The sequence below is a fragment of the Saccostrea cucullata genome, unplaced genomic scaffold (genome assembly GCF_032062105.1).
Source record: "Saccostrea cucullata isolate Sc308-1 unplaced genomic scaffold, CSIRO_AGI_Scuc_v1 ctg1452, whole genome shotgun sequence".
NCBI classification, from domain to species: domain Eukaryota; kingdom Metazoa; phylum Mollusca; class Bivalvia; order Ostreida; family Ostreidae; genus Saccostrea; species Saccostrea cuccullata.
In genome coordinates, this window is record NW_026938075.1 from 37,862 (window position 1) to 58,029 (window position 20,168).

Genomic DNA, 20,168 nt, shown 5'->3' on the forward strand with positions numbered 1-20,168 from the left:
GAAATAAATATTTCTTTGGCTACCCCCCCCCCCCCCACATTTAAAGACGATGCTACGTGCCTGCCTAATTCGTATAGCTTTCTTGACAGGGGGGGGGGGGGCTAGGAGACCCTTTACAAAATAATTTATTATCTAAAAAAAATGCAAACCGTTTTCTTATTTTAAAATTTTTAAATACAGCGTGTAAGTTGATCACTATTTTGCGTAGTCCGCGGAAGTTAGGCTGGTGTAGAAGAGTTCCGATTTTGAGGGGAGATAACTCACTTTTGAAAATGGGGAATAGACTACTTGTAGTTAAAAAATATCGCGGGTTTCATGAGCGTTAAATACAATGTTATAAACACTTTAAAAGGACATCGTAAGGAAACGTGTAAAACGTCGAGAAAAGTGAATTTAGACGAATGCTTTTTCACCATAACTTACCACGCAAACCAGAAACTGGACGATTTTGTAATAAACACTCAGAAAATAATTATCATGTTAAAAATATTCTCATCCGAAAACATTTTCATACCAGCTCTAAAAATTGAAAATCTGCCGTATTTATATCAAATTTCTACATACAAGTTAGACTTTTGGAATAGCTATCTCGTATTGTCCGATTTTTAATCCCACTTAGAATTTATTCTAACCTTTCAAGTCGTGTTTGTTCGCGGTGGAATTATCATTTGTGCTGTTTCATTCCTAAATATGCATAAAGTTTACAAAAAAATTGTTATAAAAAATCTTTTGGGCAGAAAACTTTAAAACCAATTGTCTTATTTATTTTCTGATGAGTTTGTCTAAATGTCGTTATCTGATTGGTCAGGAGGATTAGCACCTTGTTTATTCTGTGTATTTATAGCAGTTCACGGTTATCGTTCTTGACTTCCATATTTGGAAATCGTCCAGACCTGTATAAAGATTTACAAGATAGCATCGAAGAATGCATGTACATAATAACAACGAATATCGATTTTTCAAATAAATGTCTGCTCTAACACATCAAAAATATGATTATTAAAGAATTAAAAATATAGAAATCATTGATAATAGGGGTAAAATTTCGGCCACTGTTTGACCAGCTGCACTGTGTCCGTCAACAACATTGGGACGTCCTACGCTGTTTGTGGTGGACATTGAAGCTGGTGGAGTTGTGGCTCTGCATCCACCAGGGGGACATTGCGGGCAGTCTGGGGGTCTGTCAGAGTTTTCTGGGGCACATTCAGGGCGATGTCCTCCGCCTCCGCCACCGGGGCCTGAGTTAACACAGTGACAAAGATAGTAGTCGTATCCATAGTTTTCCATGTTCCAGTCTTAATATAACAAAATTATGTTTCCAAGTAAAGCAAATTAAAAATAGAAATAAGAAATGAACATTTACATAAAAGCATGTTTTCCCTGCTTATAATAAGCAAACTGAATTGAATGGGAAAATTGAAAATTAATAATTTTGAAAAGAATGAGGCGATATTTAGTGGAATTTGGCAAGAAACTGGGCGCACTTGAAACGTTTTATGTATCCGTCACATTTGCTATTTCAGGTTCATATTGAATTATACAAAGGTGATTACTTTCCAAATATTGTTTTTATCTGCTAAAAGTTTAGTATAAATATTACTTAAATGAGTAATTTTGTACAAAATATTGAAATTAGTTTGCCTAAGCTGATTTTTAAAATGTTAAGTATACATGATTCCTGCAAATCAACGACAAATAACGCGCATTTCCCGGTACATGTAAACTCTAAAGATAAATTAAAAACACTTACGTGATGTATTTGTGGTACAATTGTAAGAAGTAATAGTTCCCTGATTAACAACACGTCCTTTGAAACAACCCAAATAATATGGAAACTTCTCAGTTACGTAATATCTATAGCTCCCATTGACAAATTTCCCATGACATTTGTCCAGTTCAGCTTCGGAAATGTTCTTTGACTGTCCAACCCTCGGTCCATAGATAGGAAAGCCATCAAGCGCCACTCCAATGAATTCGTCGATTTCCCCTCTGTACAGACAACTGTCGGGTATTTTATGGTAATGATAAGCACCATTAGGACTTGCGTGTCCATCACATTGATCGAACGTTTCGGGATTCGTTCCCTCCACAGCATTTGTTAACTCCCCTGCCAATGGATTGTAGATGGCGACACCAGTTCGTGTAATCCCAATCATTCCCAGCCCGACACATCCGGGCACATCTACAATCTCGGGATTTTTCAGAATTGAAATGTTGTAGTTCTGAGCTGTGGGAGTGTTTGGATTGACTCTCTGTGTTGCATGATCAGGAAGACCACTCGCCGAAATGAAAAATCTACAAGTTGTGTTTTACTTTGTTAATATGACAAACTTTTATTCTTCTCTATGTATTAAACACCATAATTTGGAAATGATTGACTCACTAAAAGTTAGATTTATTGTTTTCCGACATATCTTTTTACAGGGTTTAGAAAAAATGCAGTATCTTTGGATCAGAGTAGGATCTAACAGAAGAAGAGTTAGGAAACATTTTTTGAAAAGATTCCATTCATTCTGAGTTCAAGGTTTTAAATATGCGACAGGTAAAATGATACGATATATGCATGAGTAATTTTTAACATTTAAACGTGATATTGCTAAGTTTTTCGAATATCTTATTTATTTAGTATCCTTTTAAAAACAATTTTGTATTTTCTATGTAAATATAAAGTAAATATGACATTTGTTCATGAAGAAAAGGCTTGTTGTATGAGAAAAAGGGCTCATATAGAGACTTACACTTTCGAGTCATCGGTGTGAACTCTTACGGATGCCCCATACTTTGAACTTGCTGTGAATTTTGAGATTTCTTCTCTTGTCAGTCCATGCACTGTAAGAAATATAAGAAAACATCCTACAATTAAATCAGGAACCTGTCCAGGAGAATATACATATCATATAAAGAAACTAATTTTTCATCTCTTACAAAAGAAGCGTTACCACGGAATGGTTGATTGATAAACAAACTAATTTAGATAATCCGTTCCCCACTGAAGGTTTAAAGAAGAGAATGTAGTGACCCGGCCGCGGGAAGAGGGCACTTAAAGAAGGGCGGGAGGGGCATATAGAGAGTTATGGTCTAAAAATTTAATTGAAAAAAACTCGAAAGCTTCTTGAGACATTGCTTACTCCAAGCAAAGAATGTATAAATTACTTCTGACCTCAAATTCATTAAGGATCTTCCTTTTACCATAAGAAGTTGTGGTTTAAATTGTCATTCAAAAGATCAAGCACTTCTCGAGATATCGAGCGGAAACGAAAGTTAAAATAGGCAGAATTTAAAAAAAAAATTTTTACCTTGACCTTTAACCATTTGACCTCAAAATCAAGCGAGTCTTTCTTAGGCCATAGGAATTTGCGTTATAAAATGTCATTGCGCAAGTTTAAACGCTTCTCGAGGTTTAGCGCGTAAACGAAAGTGTTAAAACGGACAGAATTTTTGAATTTATGACCTTGACCATCGTTCTTTTGACCTCAAAATCAATAGGGGTCTTCCAAGGTCATAGGAAGTTTTTTTTTAAATTTCATTGCAAAAGCTCAAAGGCTTCTCAAGATCTCGCGTGGATACGAAAGCGTTATAGGCAGACAGAAATACAGACGGATGGCAAGACTGAAATCAACATCCCCCACTTTCAGCGGGTGACAAAAAGTTTCTGTATTTAAAAGTTATTTAAACTTTTTTATGAGGTCGGAAATATGAATAAATCTTCATCATATTTTCTCATAAACCAGCAATAATGATTTAATAATAGCTACCTCACAAGGCAATCCTTGCAAATTTTCTTGATTGTTTTTTTTATTTGTTGAAATTCTTGTCAACAAAAATACAGTTTGACATTGGGTCAAATGCTGACTGGCGTTTTTGATGCTACATATAATTGTTAGAGCATTATATGCACACTAAATTGTCGACGGATTTTTTCCCCGTTATTTCCCGATCATGACAAGAGCACACGGCGGGTATGACCACTCATCCACATCACCTGTTCCTACCTCTGATGTGTTAGCTCGAGGTCCATGTTTGCTTTGCTCCAAAGTTTGAATTGTTAAATGGGATTTTTAGCTTCAAAACTGGTCTTTATCTAAATATATTTCATTTACACATGTAGAATATATTAAGATATTCAAGTGAATAAATAGTTTTCATAAACCTGATGTGTGTAACTATATGTAACTTGTGTGTGAAACTTGAATTAAACAAAAAAGGAAAAAAAATGTACATGGTGTAGTTCCGTTTGAGTTAGAAGTGGTGACATTCTCCATTGGCGGATGGGTAGCAGTGTCCATTGTTGTTGACCTGCATCCCTCGGGAGGACACTGCGGGCAGTTTGGGGGTCTGTCAGGGTTTTCTGGGGCACATTCCGGGCGAGGTCCTCCGCCTCCTCCACCGGGGCCTGAGTTCACACAGTGGCATAGATAGTAATCGTATCCATAATCTTCCATGTTCCAGTCTACCAAGAAAATAAAACAATGATCTGTTTCTTACAAATAAAAGAAAAAAGCCTTGCGCAACCAGAAAATTTTGCCTGTTAAAATAATGAAATTTACCAGAGGGATGCAAAAATCTGGAAAAAATAATACTTATATATCCACAATTATGGTCGTTATAACAAACTTACGTGATGTGTTCGAGGTACAATTGTTAGAAGTTATTGTCCTTGGATTAACAACACGTCCTTTGAAACAACCCAAATAATATGGAAACTTCTCGGTTACATAATATCTATAGCTCCCGTTGACAAATTTCCCATGGCACTTGTCCAGTTCAGCTTCGGAGATGTTCTTTGACTGTCCAACCCTCGGTCCATAGATAGGAAAGCCATCAAGCGCCACTCCAATGAATTCGTCGATTTCCCCTCTATACAGACAACTGTCGGGTATTTTATGGTAATGATAAGCACCATTAGGACTCGCGTGTCCATCACACTGATCGAACGTTTCGGGATTCGTTCCCTCCACAGCATTTGTTAACTCCCCTGCCAATGGATTGTAGATGGCGACACCAGTTCGTGTAATCCCAATCATTCCCAGCCCGACACATCCGGGCACATCTACAATCTCGGGATTTTTCAGAATTGAAATGTTGTAGTTCTGAGCTGTGGGAGTGTTTGGATTGACTCTCTGTGTTTCATGATCAGGAAGGCCACTCGCCGAAATGAAAAATCTGCATTAGGAATTTCATGTATTTATATGAATTAAAATTTCCAAAAAGAGAAAATCTGTCTCCTTTTTAGCATCACAAATGCTGGCATAATAAGCTTTTTTTTACAGATCTTAAGAGCATTTAAAATTCAACATTTATTTGGTTATTACACTTTTGGGTCATCAGTGTGAACTCTGACCGATGCTCCGTACTCCGAACTCGCCGAAAATTTTGAAATCTCCTCTGATGTCAATCCACTGACTGAATAAAAATTAGAAAAAAAAAATCTTTATATAACACAACACTAACGTAAATTTATAACATACAGTCTGGAATGGTAAACAAATGTATACAAGTGAGGATAATGTAAATGTCGCTATATATATGTATGATTTATCATGTTTATTGTCATTCGTTACATCGTATCACCCATTCGATTACTTATCCTTGTCTTTCTACTCAAATATACCACAGCCATTATGTATGTTTTAATGTTATAGATTAAATGTAAAAAAAAAAGTAAATATGTACAAATTCAACACGCAATTAGATGGTAAAGAACCTACATTGTGTTTTTTCTGTTGAGGTAGATGTAACATCCTCTGTAAGAGTACGTGTAGCTATATCCATCGTAGAGGACCTGCATCCCTCTGGTGGACACACAGGGCAGTCAGGGGGTCGATTAGGATAATCAGGAGCACATTCAGGACGTGGTTGACATTGGACAGGTCGGTACCAGTATATTATTAGTGCAACAAGAGATAAGAAGCTTCTCATGGTTCCTTTACTTCCTTGCAGATCGTGGTAACCTAAATGATGGTAATTCAAAGTGGCAAATGATATATTCACTTAAATGGCGCTAAAAGTTAGGATATTTTTTTTTTATTATTTGCCATTTTTTTCTGTATCTTATAATTAAAGGATGTATTCGCTTTGACAAAAGAATTGACCTATAGGAGAGAACAATTTCCCGGAAAAAGTGACATTTAAATATTAAACTTCATTTGTTGTTTTCTACCGTATACATGTCTAAATTTATCAAATTTGTATTTTATACCTAAAAATTATTATTTACAACTTTGCAATAAATCTCCAAAGTTGGCTGAAACACCATTTTGTCCGATAAAGCATTGATTTTTGCATGAATTTTGGCCGAGAAGTCCTTCAGAGCAGGCCTGCCCCTAAATAAAATTGTGATATTTTGATAGGTTATGATGTAAGGAATGATTTAAGATAGGATTTTTTTAGGGGCACCCCTGCCCTAGGGTCGAAATTCACAAAAAACCTACAAAAAATAAGGAAACCTGATTTCGAAAATCTGCTTCAAATTTTTACAGCCTATATGTATAGACGGACTAGCTCAGTTGATATATGAGTTGGTTTTACACCGTGAAATGTTTCTTTTTAAAGTCGCGGGTTCGAATCCACCTGGCACCACATTTTTCACCTTTTCAAAGACTATTTTAATTTTTTGAAATAGACTTGTGTATTTTCCTTCAATGATTAATCCCTTACGTATGCCCATTCTTGATACAAGAAAAACTAAAAAGATGTCAAATCGTACTAAGTATTATTTAGAGAACGAGACGGGTTCTGTATCGTAGATACAAATTTTGGGGTGGAGACGAGTGCGCGAGCACGAGTCTCCACCCCCAAATTTGTATCTACGATACAGAACCTGTCGAGTTCTCTAAATCATTTGTGACACGATCAATCAAAAATAGCTCCGCCCACTTTCTAACTTTGCAGCATCCAAACTTCCGCCAGAGTTCTGTATATGAGGCCCCGACGGGGAGTGCGCATCCGCAGTATATATATTTCCACGGAAAACGTAAAATTCGGTCAGATTAGTTTTGACAATTTAACGGGGTAGACGTGATCGAGTGATAGTCAGTCTTAATGGATAAGATGGAGGATTTAACCGTCATTGTTGTGATCTATTAAATTGAAGATGGAGATTTATCATAAATTTATTTCAGTGAGGGGTCTTAAAATCCCGTTTATCTAGATTAACAAAAGCAGGATTTACAGAAAATTCTTCGATGGACTTTAATGTCACGGATTTTTATTTTCAAATTGAATTGCGACATTAAGAGACGTGTGGCTGTCGTCAGCGAGAAGGATTTTAAAAAATAAAAACGCGGAAGAAATGGACTTGAATGATTTTGCACGAGGAGAGTGGATGTTTTCCGTTATTGCGAATTTTCCGTTTCGTTTGGAGCGAAATTACGTACAGAGGATGTTTTCCGTTATTGCGAATTTTCCTTTTACTTTGGATCGAAATTACGTGTAGATTCTGTGTGGAATAAGTTTTTAAAAAGTGATTGAGAAATTTTGACATTTTACATTCTCAGGAAATTACCGGGTATTTCTCTAAAATTTATAATAGGAAAACATCAGCATTCACTATTTGTACGTGCTTTTGCTAAATTGAATCAGATTTATTTTTAGACCGTGCTGTATTTTAGATACAGAATAGTTGGCAAATACAATGCTGTATACCATGTATACAGGGCTAATACAGAACGGAAAGTAGCTCCGCCCACCACAGTCCCGTTCTGTATTGCTAATACAGAACAGTAAACTTCAAAGAAAAACACCGCTATCGTGTCACAATCAAATGTACAGTTGTCAGTCAGGCGGAACAAACCTCAGTATAAGCACACTTTCTCCGAGGACAAGAATAACTCACTCTGTGTTATTTGATACAGGTATTCTTTGCAGCATTGAGCTGCGACGAATTTCAATTGTATATATTCCTTAGAATTTAATCACATTGATTTTGGCTACATATATCAGTAACTGTACTCCCTTAGATTTCATTTAGGCCTATATCATTTGCACACATTAATGACATGTTTTATTATATCCACGGATAAATAGCCTAGACACAAAAAATAGAATTTCAGAGACAGTAGACATTACCATTATGCACAGTGAGAAGTAAAGACAAACATCAATTATTACGTTTGGAGATAACGAACTCAGAAAATCAATGAAAGGGTTTCCTCTACCTCTACTCACTGAAATAAAGATTTAGGAGAAAACAAATTGTTATATGTATTCGGCCTCATGTCATTAATCGGAACGGAAGTGGACAAGCTTTTTGTAGAGAATAAAACCAAGCCCGGTCCTATAGGTCAGATCCCTATTTATAATGAAGTGATCCTTTTGAATAAATGACAAGCAGTACAATTCATGAATGAAAAATTCAATTTGAGTTACTGGTAAATAATTTTCAAAAGATAAAAGGCGTTAATCAGTGAAATACAGGATTTTTCTGATTCAAGACTATGATATTTATTTATTCAAGTGTAAAGCACATTTTAAAGATGATCCCAACTCAAAAACAAGAACTGTTTATGAAACACTGATGCTCCTTTATGATGATTATGACAAAGTTTAAAGTTTTCTCAAATGCAAATGAAACAACAAGGTCAAAAATTCAAAAATGTTATTACTCTAACAAAGATTATAGTGTATAACTGTGAAAAAGTCCAAGCACCAAGAACCCATTCAAAAGTTATTACCAAGAATCAAGTTTCTTTTAAAGAGGGAAAAAAATCAAAGGTCAAGGTGTAGAATTAATTTTTAAAATATAGTCTTGTCCCACAGAAGAAACGACCACTGGGATTTTTTTTGTATTATTTAGGTAACACTAAATCAAAGTCAATTGGTCTAAAACATTTATACTCATGGAAAAGTAAAATAAGTACAAATATAAAATATCAAAGCCCTAGCACCAACTGTTCAAAAAATGGGCCAAACTCTAAGGTAAAAAGTTCAAAATGTTGGTATCCAAAGAAAGGTCTTGTCATAAGAAATACTCGTGTGAAATACAAAATACCGGTACCTATTTTTAACTTATCAAGTTATGGACAAGGTAAATGCTTTTGCGGACAAACAGACAGATAGAAAGACAGACGGACGAGCGGAGCAAAATTTATAAACAGCACTCCAGATTTTTCGATTACTGGGAGTTGCCCGTGTGGCACAGTCACTGCACGAAAAGTCACCTTTTATAATATTTAATAGTTTACAAAATGTTTACAAAAGATGAACCTTTATCTTTCATCACCTTTTTCACATCAAAAGGTTGACTTTCACCTTTAGGTGAACAAAATTTCATCTTTTTTCATCTTCTGTACTATTAAAAGTTGATCATTCACCTTTTTTCTGAAAAGTTGATTATATATCATCTTTCCATCTTTTACAATTGTTAAAGTTCATCTTTTTTAATCTTATGAAATAATAAAAGTTCACCATTCACCTTTTTTCACTGAAAAGTTAAATGTACATCTTTTCTTTTTTAACAAAAATAATTACTTTTCATATCAAAGTATCATTACTAACCTTTTTTAATTGAATAAAAAAAAAATCTGTTGTTACTTTTTTGTCAAATGACAAATTTATAGATAAAATCAAGGTATACTGCAAAATATTTACATCATGTAATCATTTAAACATAGAAAGCTTAATGGACACAAAAGCACCTTAAACTTTACAAATCACTTTTGCTTAAAGCAGTGTTAAATACATTTAACACATATTTCTCTTTTAGACATAATGAATCTTAGCATAAAAAATATGCAAACAAGACAAAAATTTCTGCTGGTACAATTTTGAAAGATTGTCACGACAAAAGCTCTTCATCTGCATACCAAGGTGTTATACCATTTTCTGTAAGACAAAAATTGAAATAAGAATTTAATTACTCATGACTTGAAACAAAATATTTTTATATAACCATGACAAATTAAGAATATTTCAGTCAATATATTTTAATTCTGAGTTAGGATTCTACTTCAAATTCATAAATGGATATGATATAATAAAGGTAAATTAAAGAAACTCTGACAGCATGTTCGGTTAAATACTGTTATTCACCTCTCCAAAACATCCTAGCTAGAGGATTATTTGAACTGAAAACACCTCTTCACAGTAAACTGGCGAGGATGTTGATTTACAAAGTAGTCATTAATGAGTTTTCACATAATAAAAAGTAATTTTTTAACAAATAATTTTTTGGGGGTCACCTCTCCATATCTGCCCAGCTAGAGGATCATTTCAACTGAAAACACCTCTCCATGGCAAACTGGCATGAGGATTCCATCACTGCATATAAATCCCTTTATTTAAGACATTTTTATTTATATATCATATTAGATAGTTTATAAGTAAATGTAGTTTAACAAAAAAATCTGTGTCTTGGTCACCTCTCCATATCTGCCCGGCTAGAGGATCATTTCAACTGAAAACACCTCTCCATGGCAAACTGGCATGAGGATTCCATCACTGCATGTAAATCCCTTTATTTAAGACATTATTGTTATACATCATAGATGAGTCTTTTTAATTTAAAAATATTGTTTATATATATACCATTCACTCTTTTTTTAGCACGGTGTATTCCTTGAAGCGGACATAGAGAGGATTGGATGTGAATGTTATTAAGTTTTTGTTTTTTTAATTACTCCTTGCAGTAGATGTGGTTTCTGATGGTGTTGGTGATCATGGTTCAGTTGATGAAGAATGTAATGTAGTGTTGTGAGACATGATAATGCAGTGCAAAGACATGTGATTTTTTGTACTTGCTTTTCTCAACTGTTTTTTTTTTCTCTGTTTTCATCACGTCTCCTATGGCAGTATTTCTTCCTTGCTTCAATTCCATGTTTGCCCAAATTACCTTATAAAAATAAATTTGTACATGTTTATCAATTATGTGTTTCACAAAAATATATACTTATGTTGATATAATATAATCTCTTCTAATTGCAATGTATGTCAATGTGTACAGCTGAAATTAACAAAGTCTATGACTCACTTCTGTCACTGAATACATTTTTTTAGCATTTATAGGTGTAGAAGAAAAACATATAAAATTTATTACTGGATCATCAATTTAGACCCCCTGTATAACTTGTCAAATGCTCCATTTACTGAGCTAGCCTACCAAGACCTACAGCCACTGCGAGTCCTGATATTCCAACAAATAGACATACAATAACAGAAATATGCAATGACCCTATAATAAATCATATACATCTGTTTGTTATTGCCTTGCTAAGGACTATTTCTGGCTTTTCTGCTGCCTTGAAACTTCAAAATGGATGCATACATACATGCGTGTATAAAAGTGATACAAAATCAATCAGATTATTTAATATTTATATTTTGATCCAGGTTTAGGTTAAATTTTTTTTAGAATTTAAATTTAACTCTAGAAAAATAACTTTTCTTAAAAATTACACTAAGCTTTCATGCTTAATCAAAATCTTAAATTACCTTTGTTCCCTGACCAAAATTTTCCACTTGCAAAGCACATGGGATGGGTGATGTGATACCCTGGGATGGGGTTTCAGGAGTTCCTGCAAGATGCATAGATGCCTAATTAAATTTCCGGTTTATTTTGCCGCGCGGGATTTCCAATCGTTTGAATGTTTTTGCATGGACAAGATATAATCAACATCAGTATGAGTCAATGTTTCGATTCCGATAGCATTGAATTTATACTTATAGTGATGATGGATCTAAAAGTGAAAACAAACAATCTGAAAAACCCTCTACCTCAAAACAGGGACAGGAGTACGTCTCCAAACCAAAAAGGCGCCGGTTTTCATATCCGCCACCCATCTTTGAATCTTCGGAGGAGGAAAATGGTGCATGAGAGTGTCAGGTAATTTGGACTGTTGAACGTCTTCACATTATAAATGTTTTTTTTTTCTAAAATATACAGCTGTAGAACATTTACTTCGCTCACAAATATATGATTCACTGGGCCTAGAAACGTCTGTATTTTGTTTTTACAATGAACCATGGCGCAGATGATGCATCGAAGTTGTGTAGACATACACAGTGATAGAGGTTTCTCGAGTTGAATGTTAGCTGAATAGTTTCGAAATCGTATATGTTCAAAACAAATGATCAGTGAGAATCATCTTTAACTTATTAGCTTATAATTAAAATGGTCTTCGAACTGTTTCACCTTTTTCTAACATAACTTCACCTTTTGTTTTCCAAAATGCGAAAACAACGTGGAATGCAAAACTTTCGGAACATGCAGTGCGATGAGTTCCGAATATTTCTGATTTAATCTACTTTCGTTTTTAGGACGCTGTAGCTACGGTAACACCATGAAGTGCATCAACGCCAGGTTTCTCAACACCATTAGGAGAAAAAAGAAAACACAGTCATCACTGAAAAAAGGACACACCTGTGAGTGGAGAGAGTAAATGCAAGTAGATCAAAGTGATCCGACATTCCTTTAACCCCCACTCATTTATTTATAACGTATGGAGTGCCCACATATTGACATAAGTTACAATCATTCAAGGGCCAGAAAAAATCCTGCATTAGCAGAAACTTTCAGAAAATATACAGAATTTATTTAAATTTTTTGTCAAAAGCTATTTTATCTGATATTTCTATATTTTTATGTCACTTTGATACCATCAGACTATAATAGGAATTCATATAACTGTATTTATGATATTAATTAAAAACAGGTAATACTTCCAGAAAAAAAATAAATATTGGTTTTATCTAGCAATGTATATTTATTTAGTAAATACAAATGAAAAGTTAAACTGTTACTTATATTTTAATTGTATCCTAATAAATAGACGTAGGTGCCTAGCTAAATGACAGTAACTTATTTTTCCTACATAAAAAAAAATCAACACCAGACCTGTATTAATATGTATATATGGGGTTATTTTTTTTACATAGGAAAAATAAGTAATGTCAGTGACTATGTAAAAAGTTGATGTTTTTTTCTATCACTATAAAGTACTGACATAAGGTTTTCTGACATTTTTTCACAATATATCACAGTACAACTCATTAAGTTAAATTCAGATTTTAATATGAAGTTAAAAGTGTAATATGTCATCATCCAAAATTGGTTGACAAAATGTTTTAAATTATTAATTTTAGCATTAAGAAGTGTTCTTGACACACTTCTCAAGCAACAAAATGAAATCTTCGAGAGGATCAAAGTCCTGGAGAATATAAAGAGCATGGAGGAGAGGTTTCCAGGAAGGAAAAAAATCATGTGCCCCCAAGTGAACGGGTAGAGGATAATTCAATGTAAGTTTAAATGGAAGAACAAGTTACACATGTGTTTTGCTAACATATATGTATGTAGCTGTGTTTTTAATTATATTTACATGATTTGATTTTTTTTACATGTATTAAGGAATAATTATTTTCTATTTATCAAGGTGGTCTACGAAGATATTTCCTGTCCAAAAAACAGAAGATGTTTTATCTAAGAAGAACAAGCTGCAAGATCAGAAGCAGAAGAGAGTCCTGTATGAGAGGAAGAAGGAGGTAATAATACCATTTAAACATGATTATTTAAAAATTTAAAAAAAAATGATTTATTCAGCACATACTGTATACAGGGAAATTTTCGCCCCTGTTTAATTTTCGCCCCTTTTGCCCTCGTCGGAAGTGTGCGAATTTAAAACGAGGCGAATTCAAAGTAAACAGTATAATATCTTAAACAAAAATCTTTCTGGGCGAATTTAAAACAGAGCAATCTTGCTTCTGAATATCAAAGGGCGAAAATAACACGGGGCGAAAAAAAAACCTGTATACAGTATTCTTTTTTCTTAAATGACAATACTCATTCAAAGTTACTTCTAACTTCAGATAAGTGTATTGTGTATACATGTGTATACATAATATGTATTGTCTCTGAATTAGTACTGCATGTGTATAACATAATTTAATTCATATATACATGGCAGTACTCAAGATTGCTGTTCTCTTGCTAGCTTTTAATTCATGTTTATTATCTTTCTCAGAAAGCAAAGCGCAGGACTCGGGCTCTAGAACATCTGAAAAACAAGGGTTGGCAAACCGAGCAGAGCAAATATTTTAAATATTGAAAGTAGAATACACGTCCAGTGACGAGGAGTGTGAGGAGGGGTTTGTTACTCAATCCCCCATCTTGGCAGGATGACACCTTTGCCAAGGTCAAGAGTACCTTGGACAATGTATATCTTGAGACCTGCTCCGTGAAGAGCAAATGTTGGAAGTAGTCACCTAAAGGAGCCCCCTACTATTCCAGAGGAATGTTTGTGGATGCTAAAAAAAGATTAAGTTAGAAAATAAGAAAAGCATATCATTCTGTTTATTTCTATTGGCATTTTTGAATGAAAAATCCATCCTAATACATGACTACATCTACTAGTCTTTTGCATTATTCTGCTGTTAAAGAAACCTAACATGTATGTATACACATCATTTATTTACTAAATGTACATTTTTAAACTGAAAATTAACTATAATGTAAAAAAAATTTCTTTCTTTTTTTTCTATTTTTTCCCAATTTAAATAATTTTTCACAAAATGTTGATCCATTTGTTAATTTGGTTAAATTAACAAGATCTTTTTTTATTTGTTTAATTACAGATGATTATATGTAAATAATTAACAGTAAAGCTTGGTTATAACAAAGTCAATAGGACAACAGTAGCTGTAAAATTATTTCGCTATATCCATAATTTGTTGTATCCGTATAAGGAATTCCTAAAATTTATACAGTTGGGGATTTAAGAAAACTTTGATATATCCATGAATTTGCAATTTCCGCTTTTGTTCTAAACAAGTGTTATTATATATATTTTAAAATACTATCATTATTATTGTAACACTGACAGTATGAAACAAACGTTAAAGTTTATGAAGACAATTAATACAACTGAATGGATTTTATAGGGAGAAATCACCATTTTATACATACAGTCTGGATTATTGAAATTTGCTTGATTTTTTAGGCAGTACATGTATATGTAACTCAATATTATGCCTTCTGTAACAGCATCATTAATTTATAAATCTGATAAGGACAAAGGCATCAACATACTAAATTTTAGTTACGGTATTCCTTCAAAGTCCCACACTTGGTAGTTCAATTGTTTATTTTATTTTATTTTTTTGATTATTATTTTGTTTCTCTGTTTTCTCTGTTTATTTGTATGAAAATTGAAAATGAGATTATTATTTGATACTTAAATTTATGTATATCCTTAATCAAGCTGATGGATCACAGTACTTTTTTTATACCATTAAACTGATGAAAAATGTTACCCGAATGTTTTTATTATTTTTACATGGGAAAAGATATTTAAGAGCATTGATTCCTTGCTTTGAACACCATGTTAAAGTTGAGATTTAGGGGTTAAACGGGTTTTGTTGACATAAAATAGCTGCATAAAAGTTGAAATTTTGTTAAATCAAAAGATCTGCAAAAGATGAGCTTTTAGTTTGAAAAAGTTTATAAAAGTAGATCTATCAAAATCTGAAAGGTATAAAAAGGTAGATATTTTTAATAAAAAAGTTACAGAAAAGATCAAATTTTGTAATATGAAAAGGTGAAAAAAGACAGCATTTTTCTCAAAAAGATGGATAAAATATTGTATTTTAATGCAAAAAAGGTGTATAAAAGTGGGCCATTTGGATATCTTTTTTGTATCCAAAAGCTGATCAAAATTTGATCTTTTGTACCTTTCATAGAAAAATTAAAGGAGCATGAAAGGTGTCAAAAGGTGAATGAAATGTGGCCTTTTGTTTACCTTTTGGATATACAAAAGGTGGTTTTTCGTGCAGTGAGTGTTCTAGAGTCGCGGAGTAAGGAGTTGATCCTTACGTCGCAGGTTCGAATCCCACTGTGAGACCGGTTCTTCGGAGACCATATAACCTGAGGTCCTATGTCGAAGTAGGTGATGGCACGATAAAGATCCCTCCCTGCCCAGTGGCCCTGAGTGTCGAGTTTAGGACAAAATTTGCAGCTCTCCACCGGAAGTGGTGACGTCTCCATATGAGATTACTGGGTGGTTAATCAATTACTTTATCTACACTTATTGCTATGTATCGTCATAGATTTTGATCAATCTGTAGTTGAGTAAATTAAAACTTCACATATATGTACTTAAATGACTTAATGATTATTTAAAACTCTTATCTAGGTCTCTCCTTCAATTTTTTTGTCAATCGAGATTTGTCATATCTTTATTATTATTTTTAGCTCGCTCAAATTGTTAAAATGATGAAATGAAGGACCAAGTCCCCTTGCAAGGGAAGATAATCAAGGAAATGCAAATAATAGGGCGGTGTCATAGAAAAAAAAATCTCAAGAAGCATTGAAGCAGATATATATTGACTTCCATGTGTATTTGCTTTACAATGTCTTTTGTTGACTTAATATTGTGTAGTAGAGGTACTTTTATTTAAAATAATAAAAGTTGGAGTGATTTTTAAATGAAATAAAATAAATATAAATAATATAAACTAAATAAACTGTTAAATATGTTATAAATGATAAGTTTTCCGTTAAAGCTTTATTCTTTTCACTCTTTACTAACTTGGGTATTTAGTGCTATAGCTATACACCCCTTTGGATCCACACCTGTACATATACTTTTACATGACCACACACACATCTATTGGTCAGTTTTCGAAATACTCGGTTTTTTATTGGTTAGTGTTTTGGTCTTTGTGGGGTAGTGAGTTTTATTCAGTTTAGACTCTAGAATTCTGATTTTGAATAGAGAAGACATAGTTTTGTTGTTTGCTGACTTTAAATCTATTTCCAAAGACTTGAGACCTTGGACCATTCCTGAAATGTAAGTTTTTACTTGTTTTATGCTACAAGATGTTTTCTATAATATTATGTTAAAAATGTGGAAAACAAAATATATTACTTTTAATTGTTAACATATTGAGTTATCTGTCTATCTATTCAGATATTGATAAATCTGATGAAGGTTTCCTTAAGATCAATTTGTATATAAACCTGGAAATATTTTGATGTGAAGATTTGGTCATCAAGATAATCTAAATAATTATTTATTTTGAGAAAGGTATTTGTAAAGGACAAATCCTGATTTTATCATTTATTGTACATATGTATCTCCATTAGTAAAGAAAGTATTTTACTTGCATTGGAGAAAAGTTCAATTCCATAAATTGGTATGTCTATCTGTATATATATATTTTATGATTTGTAAAGAAACATCAAAGAAAGATAACTCTTCACAAGTTTGTCAAGTGTAATAGTGTTATTAGAGTTATTTCCCTTACATCATGTGTAAAGTATATTTCTCAGGTATTATAGTAAATGATGATAATTTATTGTAAAAGGGAAGACAGATAATTTGTTATATTTTATAATTGGAATATTTAATTGAAATACTATTTTGTACATATTTTTATGACGCAATTTGTATATTGCAGGACTTCCATATACATTTCCATTAAATCCATTATAAATTCCATATCATCGATTTTCAACTTAGGGATGTCATAATTAAAAGTGTAAACTACAACAGTATTGTGTTTTCCATCATACTGCCGGGAATACCCGCTACATTGAAAAAAACCATCCTGGACTAAAATTAAAACAAATAATGCAAGATAATATAAGATATCAATAAAAAGTCATTTCTTTTACGTGACGGAAAGAAGAAACTATCTCAAGTGTACTTTTATACTTGTATAAGTTTGTAGGGGATATTAAACCCATCGTACTTTCAGCATATTTATATTTCAGCAAGGTACGTGTATTTTAAGATGTATTGATGGGAAAAAATCCTGAAACTTCATATTCAAACTTTTTTTTAATATTGCTACTTTGGGATTCTAATAAAATAGTATAGACAATACGATAGTTTAAAATGCCAGGGAAAGTTTCATGTTCAATCCACTCGTAACGTTTTGCAGCAACGCAAATGGGGTCACCTTTAAGTTACATATGCCTCAAGAACTTTGTTGAAGTTTAAATGTTCAAATGCAGTAAAGAAATCTTGTATTTTTACAGTAATTGGATAAAGGTCTTGAGTACTGTTAAAAAATGAGTTGAATAGATAAATTGTACATAGAGTGACATTTCCCTAAAAGCATGGGTTGAACTTATCTGTGAAAGTATTAAGTGGTGCAGTTATAATTTTGGAGATTTAATAAAACGATTATTAGAAGATACTACATGCATCTTCCGCCAAACATAACAAAAGTCTTAAAAATCTAACAAGGCGACTAGATACGATAAAACCGTCTTGGGACAATTCTCATTCAAATAATGACGCCTATCATGGGAAAACGAATGCCCCTCCTAACATCTAGAGAGAGCTGGGACTACATGTTTTTATTTATTATCTAGAGAAGGGGTATATATCTTTTTTATTGTTCTAAGTGTATAAATGTCCTTTAAATTTAAATATTACGTTTATCTTACCTTATACCAGGAAAAAGATAAGCCAGTTGTTCAGTCAGTTGCTTCACATTATTATTTTACAAATAAAATTTCAGCTATAAGAATGTCATCTTGCACACATTTCTATTTTTATTCGAGGTAGATCACGATTTAGTTGACCTTGTCCATTTAACAGCAGTCCCAGCGAAGCACGGGTTTCATTTTGTAAAAAAAAAAAAAAATACTCTTAGTATAATTATTTATAGCCGAGCGTGATTTTTAAAAAAATGAAATAGGGTATTGGGTAGATTTTCACAATGTGATAAAAATTCCAGAGAACGACGTCTTTATGAAAAATTCTCTATCAATCAGGTCTATACAGTGTTTATATTGCACAGAAATGCTGAATATGAACGACAAATTTTAAAATGTGCAATTAAAAAAAAATCTTAACAAATATAAAAATTAAAATGAAGACTCTCGTCGTGGTATACACAGCTTGCAGAATAACATTGAAACAGCTATTCTTAAACTTTATTTCATTATCTCTTTTATAAACATCCATGTTTCGAATGATAACATTATATTTCCATTTCCAATTGTTTTCCCTATGATAAACACTACAAAAGTGAATCTTGTTCATTTCACCGTGATTCCTGTGGCATGTAAATTTTTCTATTGAATTACTACTGAAAGGTCAAACGTAAAACTTGCATGTATGAGTGGCGTATAAATACACTGAAGAAAAAAAGATGTTTTGTTTAATTGTTTACTAAGTAACTAGATAAGATATATCTTTTTACAAACAAAATAAACAATGAATCATCGGATTAAAAGCAAGTCACTAGCGCAACACTGTCCACTATCACAGAGCAGGAGACCGAGAACTTCACTTCCGTAAACATGGTAAACAGCCCATCTGAACCACGTGGAGAAATCGGCTTTGCCACATACCCTAGATCTGCACTCCATCATCCGATACAGACATCGTCTCACAGTCATTACCATCAAACTTCTTAAGCAATTCAACGTCCTCTGTTATTTTAACACACACAGTTCTTTCTCATGACCATGCTGTCCAACTCCCGTTTCATCAACTGCAACATTGCATTCAATATGGCGGCGGAGAAAAGACCTAGGGCCTATACACGTGTTCGTGCTTCCGACAGCCTAAATTGTTGTTTATTATATAAATGTTGATATTTGACCGCAGTATAACTGAAGAATCATTAAATTTGTTTCGCGTTTATATGGGACTATTTTTTTATAGCAAAATTTGACGTCATGGGGCGGGGCAATGGAAAATAAAATGGAATGCCTTGTGCATAACAAATCTACTAAATTAGACGGTGTTTCCCTTTATTTTAAGATTGTTATTTCAAGTAAAAATGGAAATATAAGGAATCACTGTCTAGTTAGGAGAGTATGCCATATTGTTGATGCCCTGGCATACCCTCCTAGCTATACAGTGATTTCTTAAATAACACACAGTTACTTTGATAATAATTTCAAGTGTCAATGTTAATTGTGAAACACTGATGTTTAATGCTATGCACACAACTCCATGGCAAGGCGAAAACAACCTTAAAGAAAAATTGGCGTCGGAAGCAAATTGAAAGTGGGGTAGGTGAAAGAGAGAAAAATTTCGAACGGGAAAAAACTTGACAACCAAAAAAAAAAAAAGAAAAATGTGTCTATTGTGTCTATTGTCCTAACACGGAAATCCTATTGCGGGGGGGGGGGGGGGGTCGAAATTCTTTCAGTACCATTTTTTTTTTCAAACACTACCACTTACCCTTCTTCGACTACACTTTAACGTGCCTCTTGA

General features: G+C 33.3%; 1 protein-coding gene and 1 pseudogene across 1 annotated transcript; one reads left to right on the forward strand and one right to left on the reverse strand.

The window, feature by feature from the left end:
* Positions 1-296: 296 nt before the first annotated feature.
* LOC134249382 (uncharacterized) lies at positions 297-5,944 on the reverse strand. The gene is made up of 7 exons (XM_062731745.1): positions 5,709-5,944; positions 5,313-5,403; positions 4,619-5,163; positions 4,220-4,450; positions 2,739-2,829; positions 1,751-2,295; positions 297-1,295 (listed from the first exon to the last, which is right to left on the reverse strand). Exons 1-7 carry the CDS (start codon positions 5,917-5,919, stop codon positions 1,000-1,002), a joined length of 2,010 nt encoding a protein of 669 aa, XP_062587729.1. The 5' UTR covers positions 5,920-5,944; the 3' UTR covers positions 297-999.
* A 7,081-nt stretch (positions 5,945-13,025) lies between these two features.
* Positions 13,026-14,250, forward strand: LOC134249380 (uncharacterized; annotated as a pseudogene).
* Positions 14,251-20,168: the final 5,918 nt, after the last annotated feature.

Coding starts and splice junctions, on each gene's coding strand:
- LOC134249382 (XM_062731745.1), bottom strand. CDS start 5,919: ATGAGAAGCTTCTTATCTCTTGTTGCACTAATAATATACTGGTACCGA. Junction 4,451..4,618: donor TTGTACCTCGAACACATCAC/GTAAGTTTGTTA, acceptor TTTTCTTGGTAG/ACTGGAACATGGAAGATTAT. Junction 2,296..2,738: donor CACACCGATGACTCGAAAGT/GTAAGTCTCTAT, acceptor CACAACTTGTAG/ATTTTTCATTTCGGCGAGTG.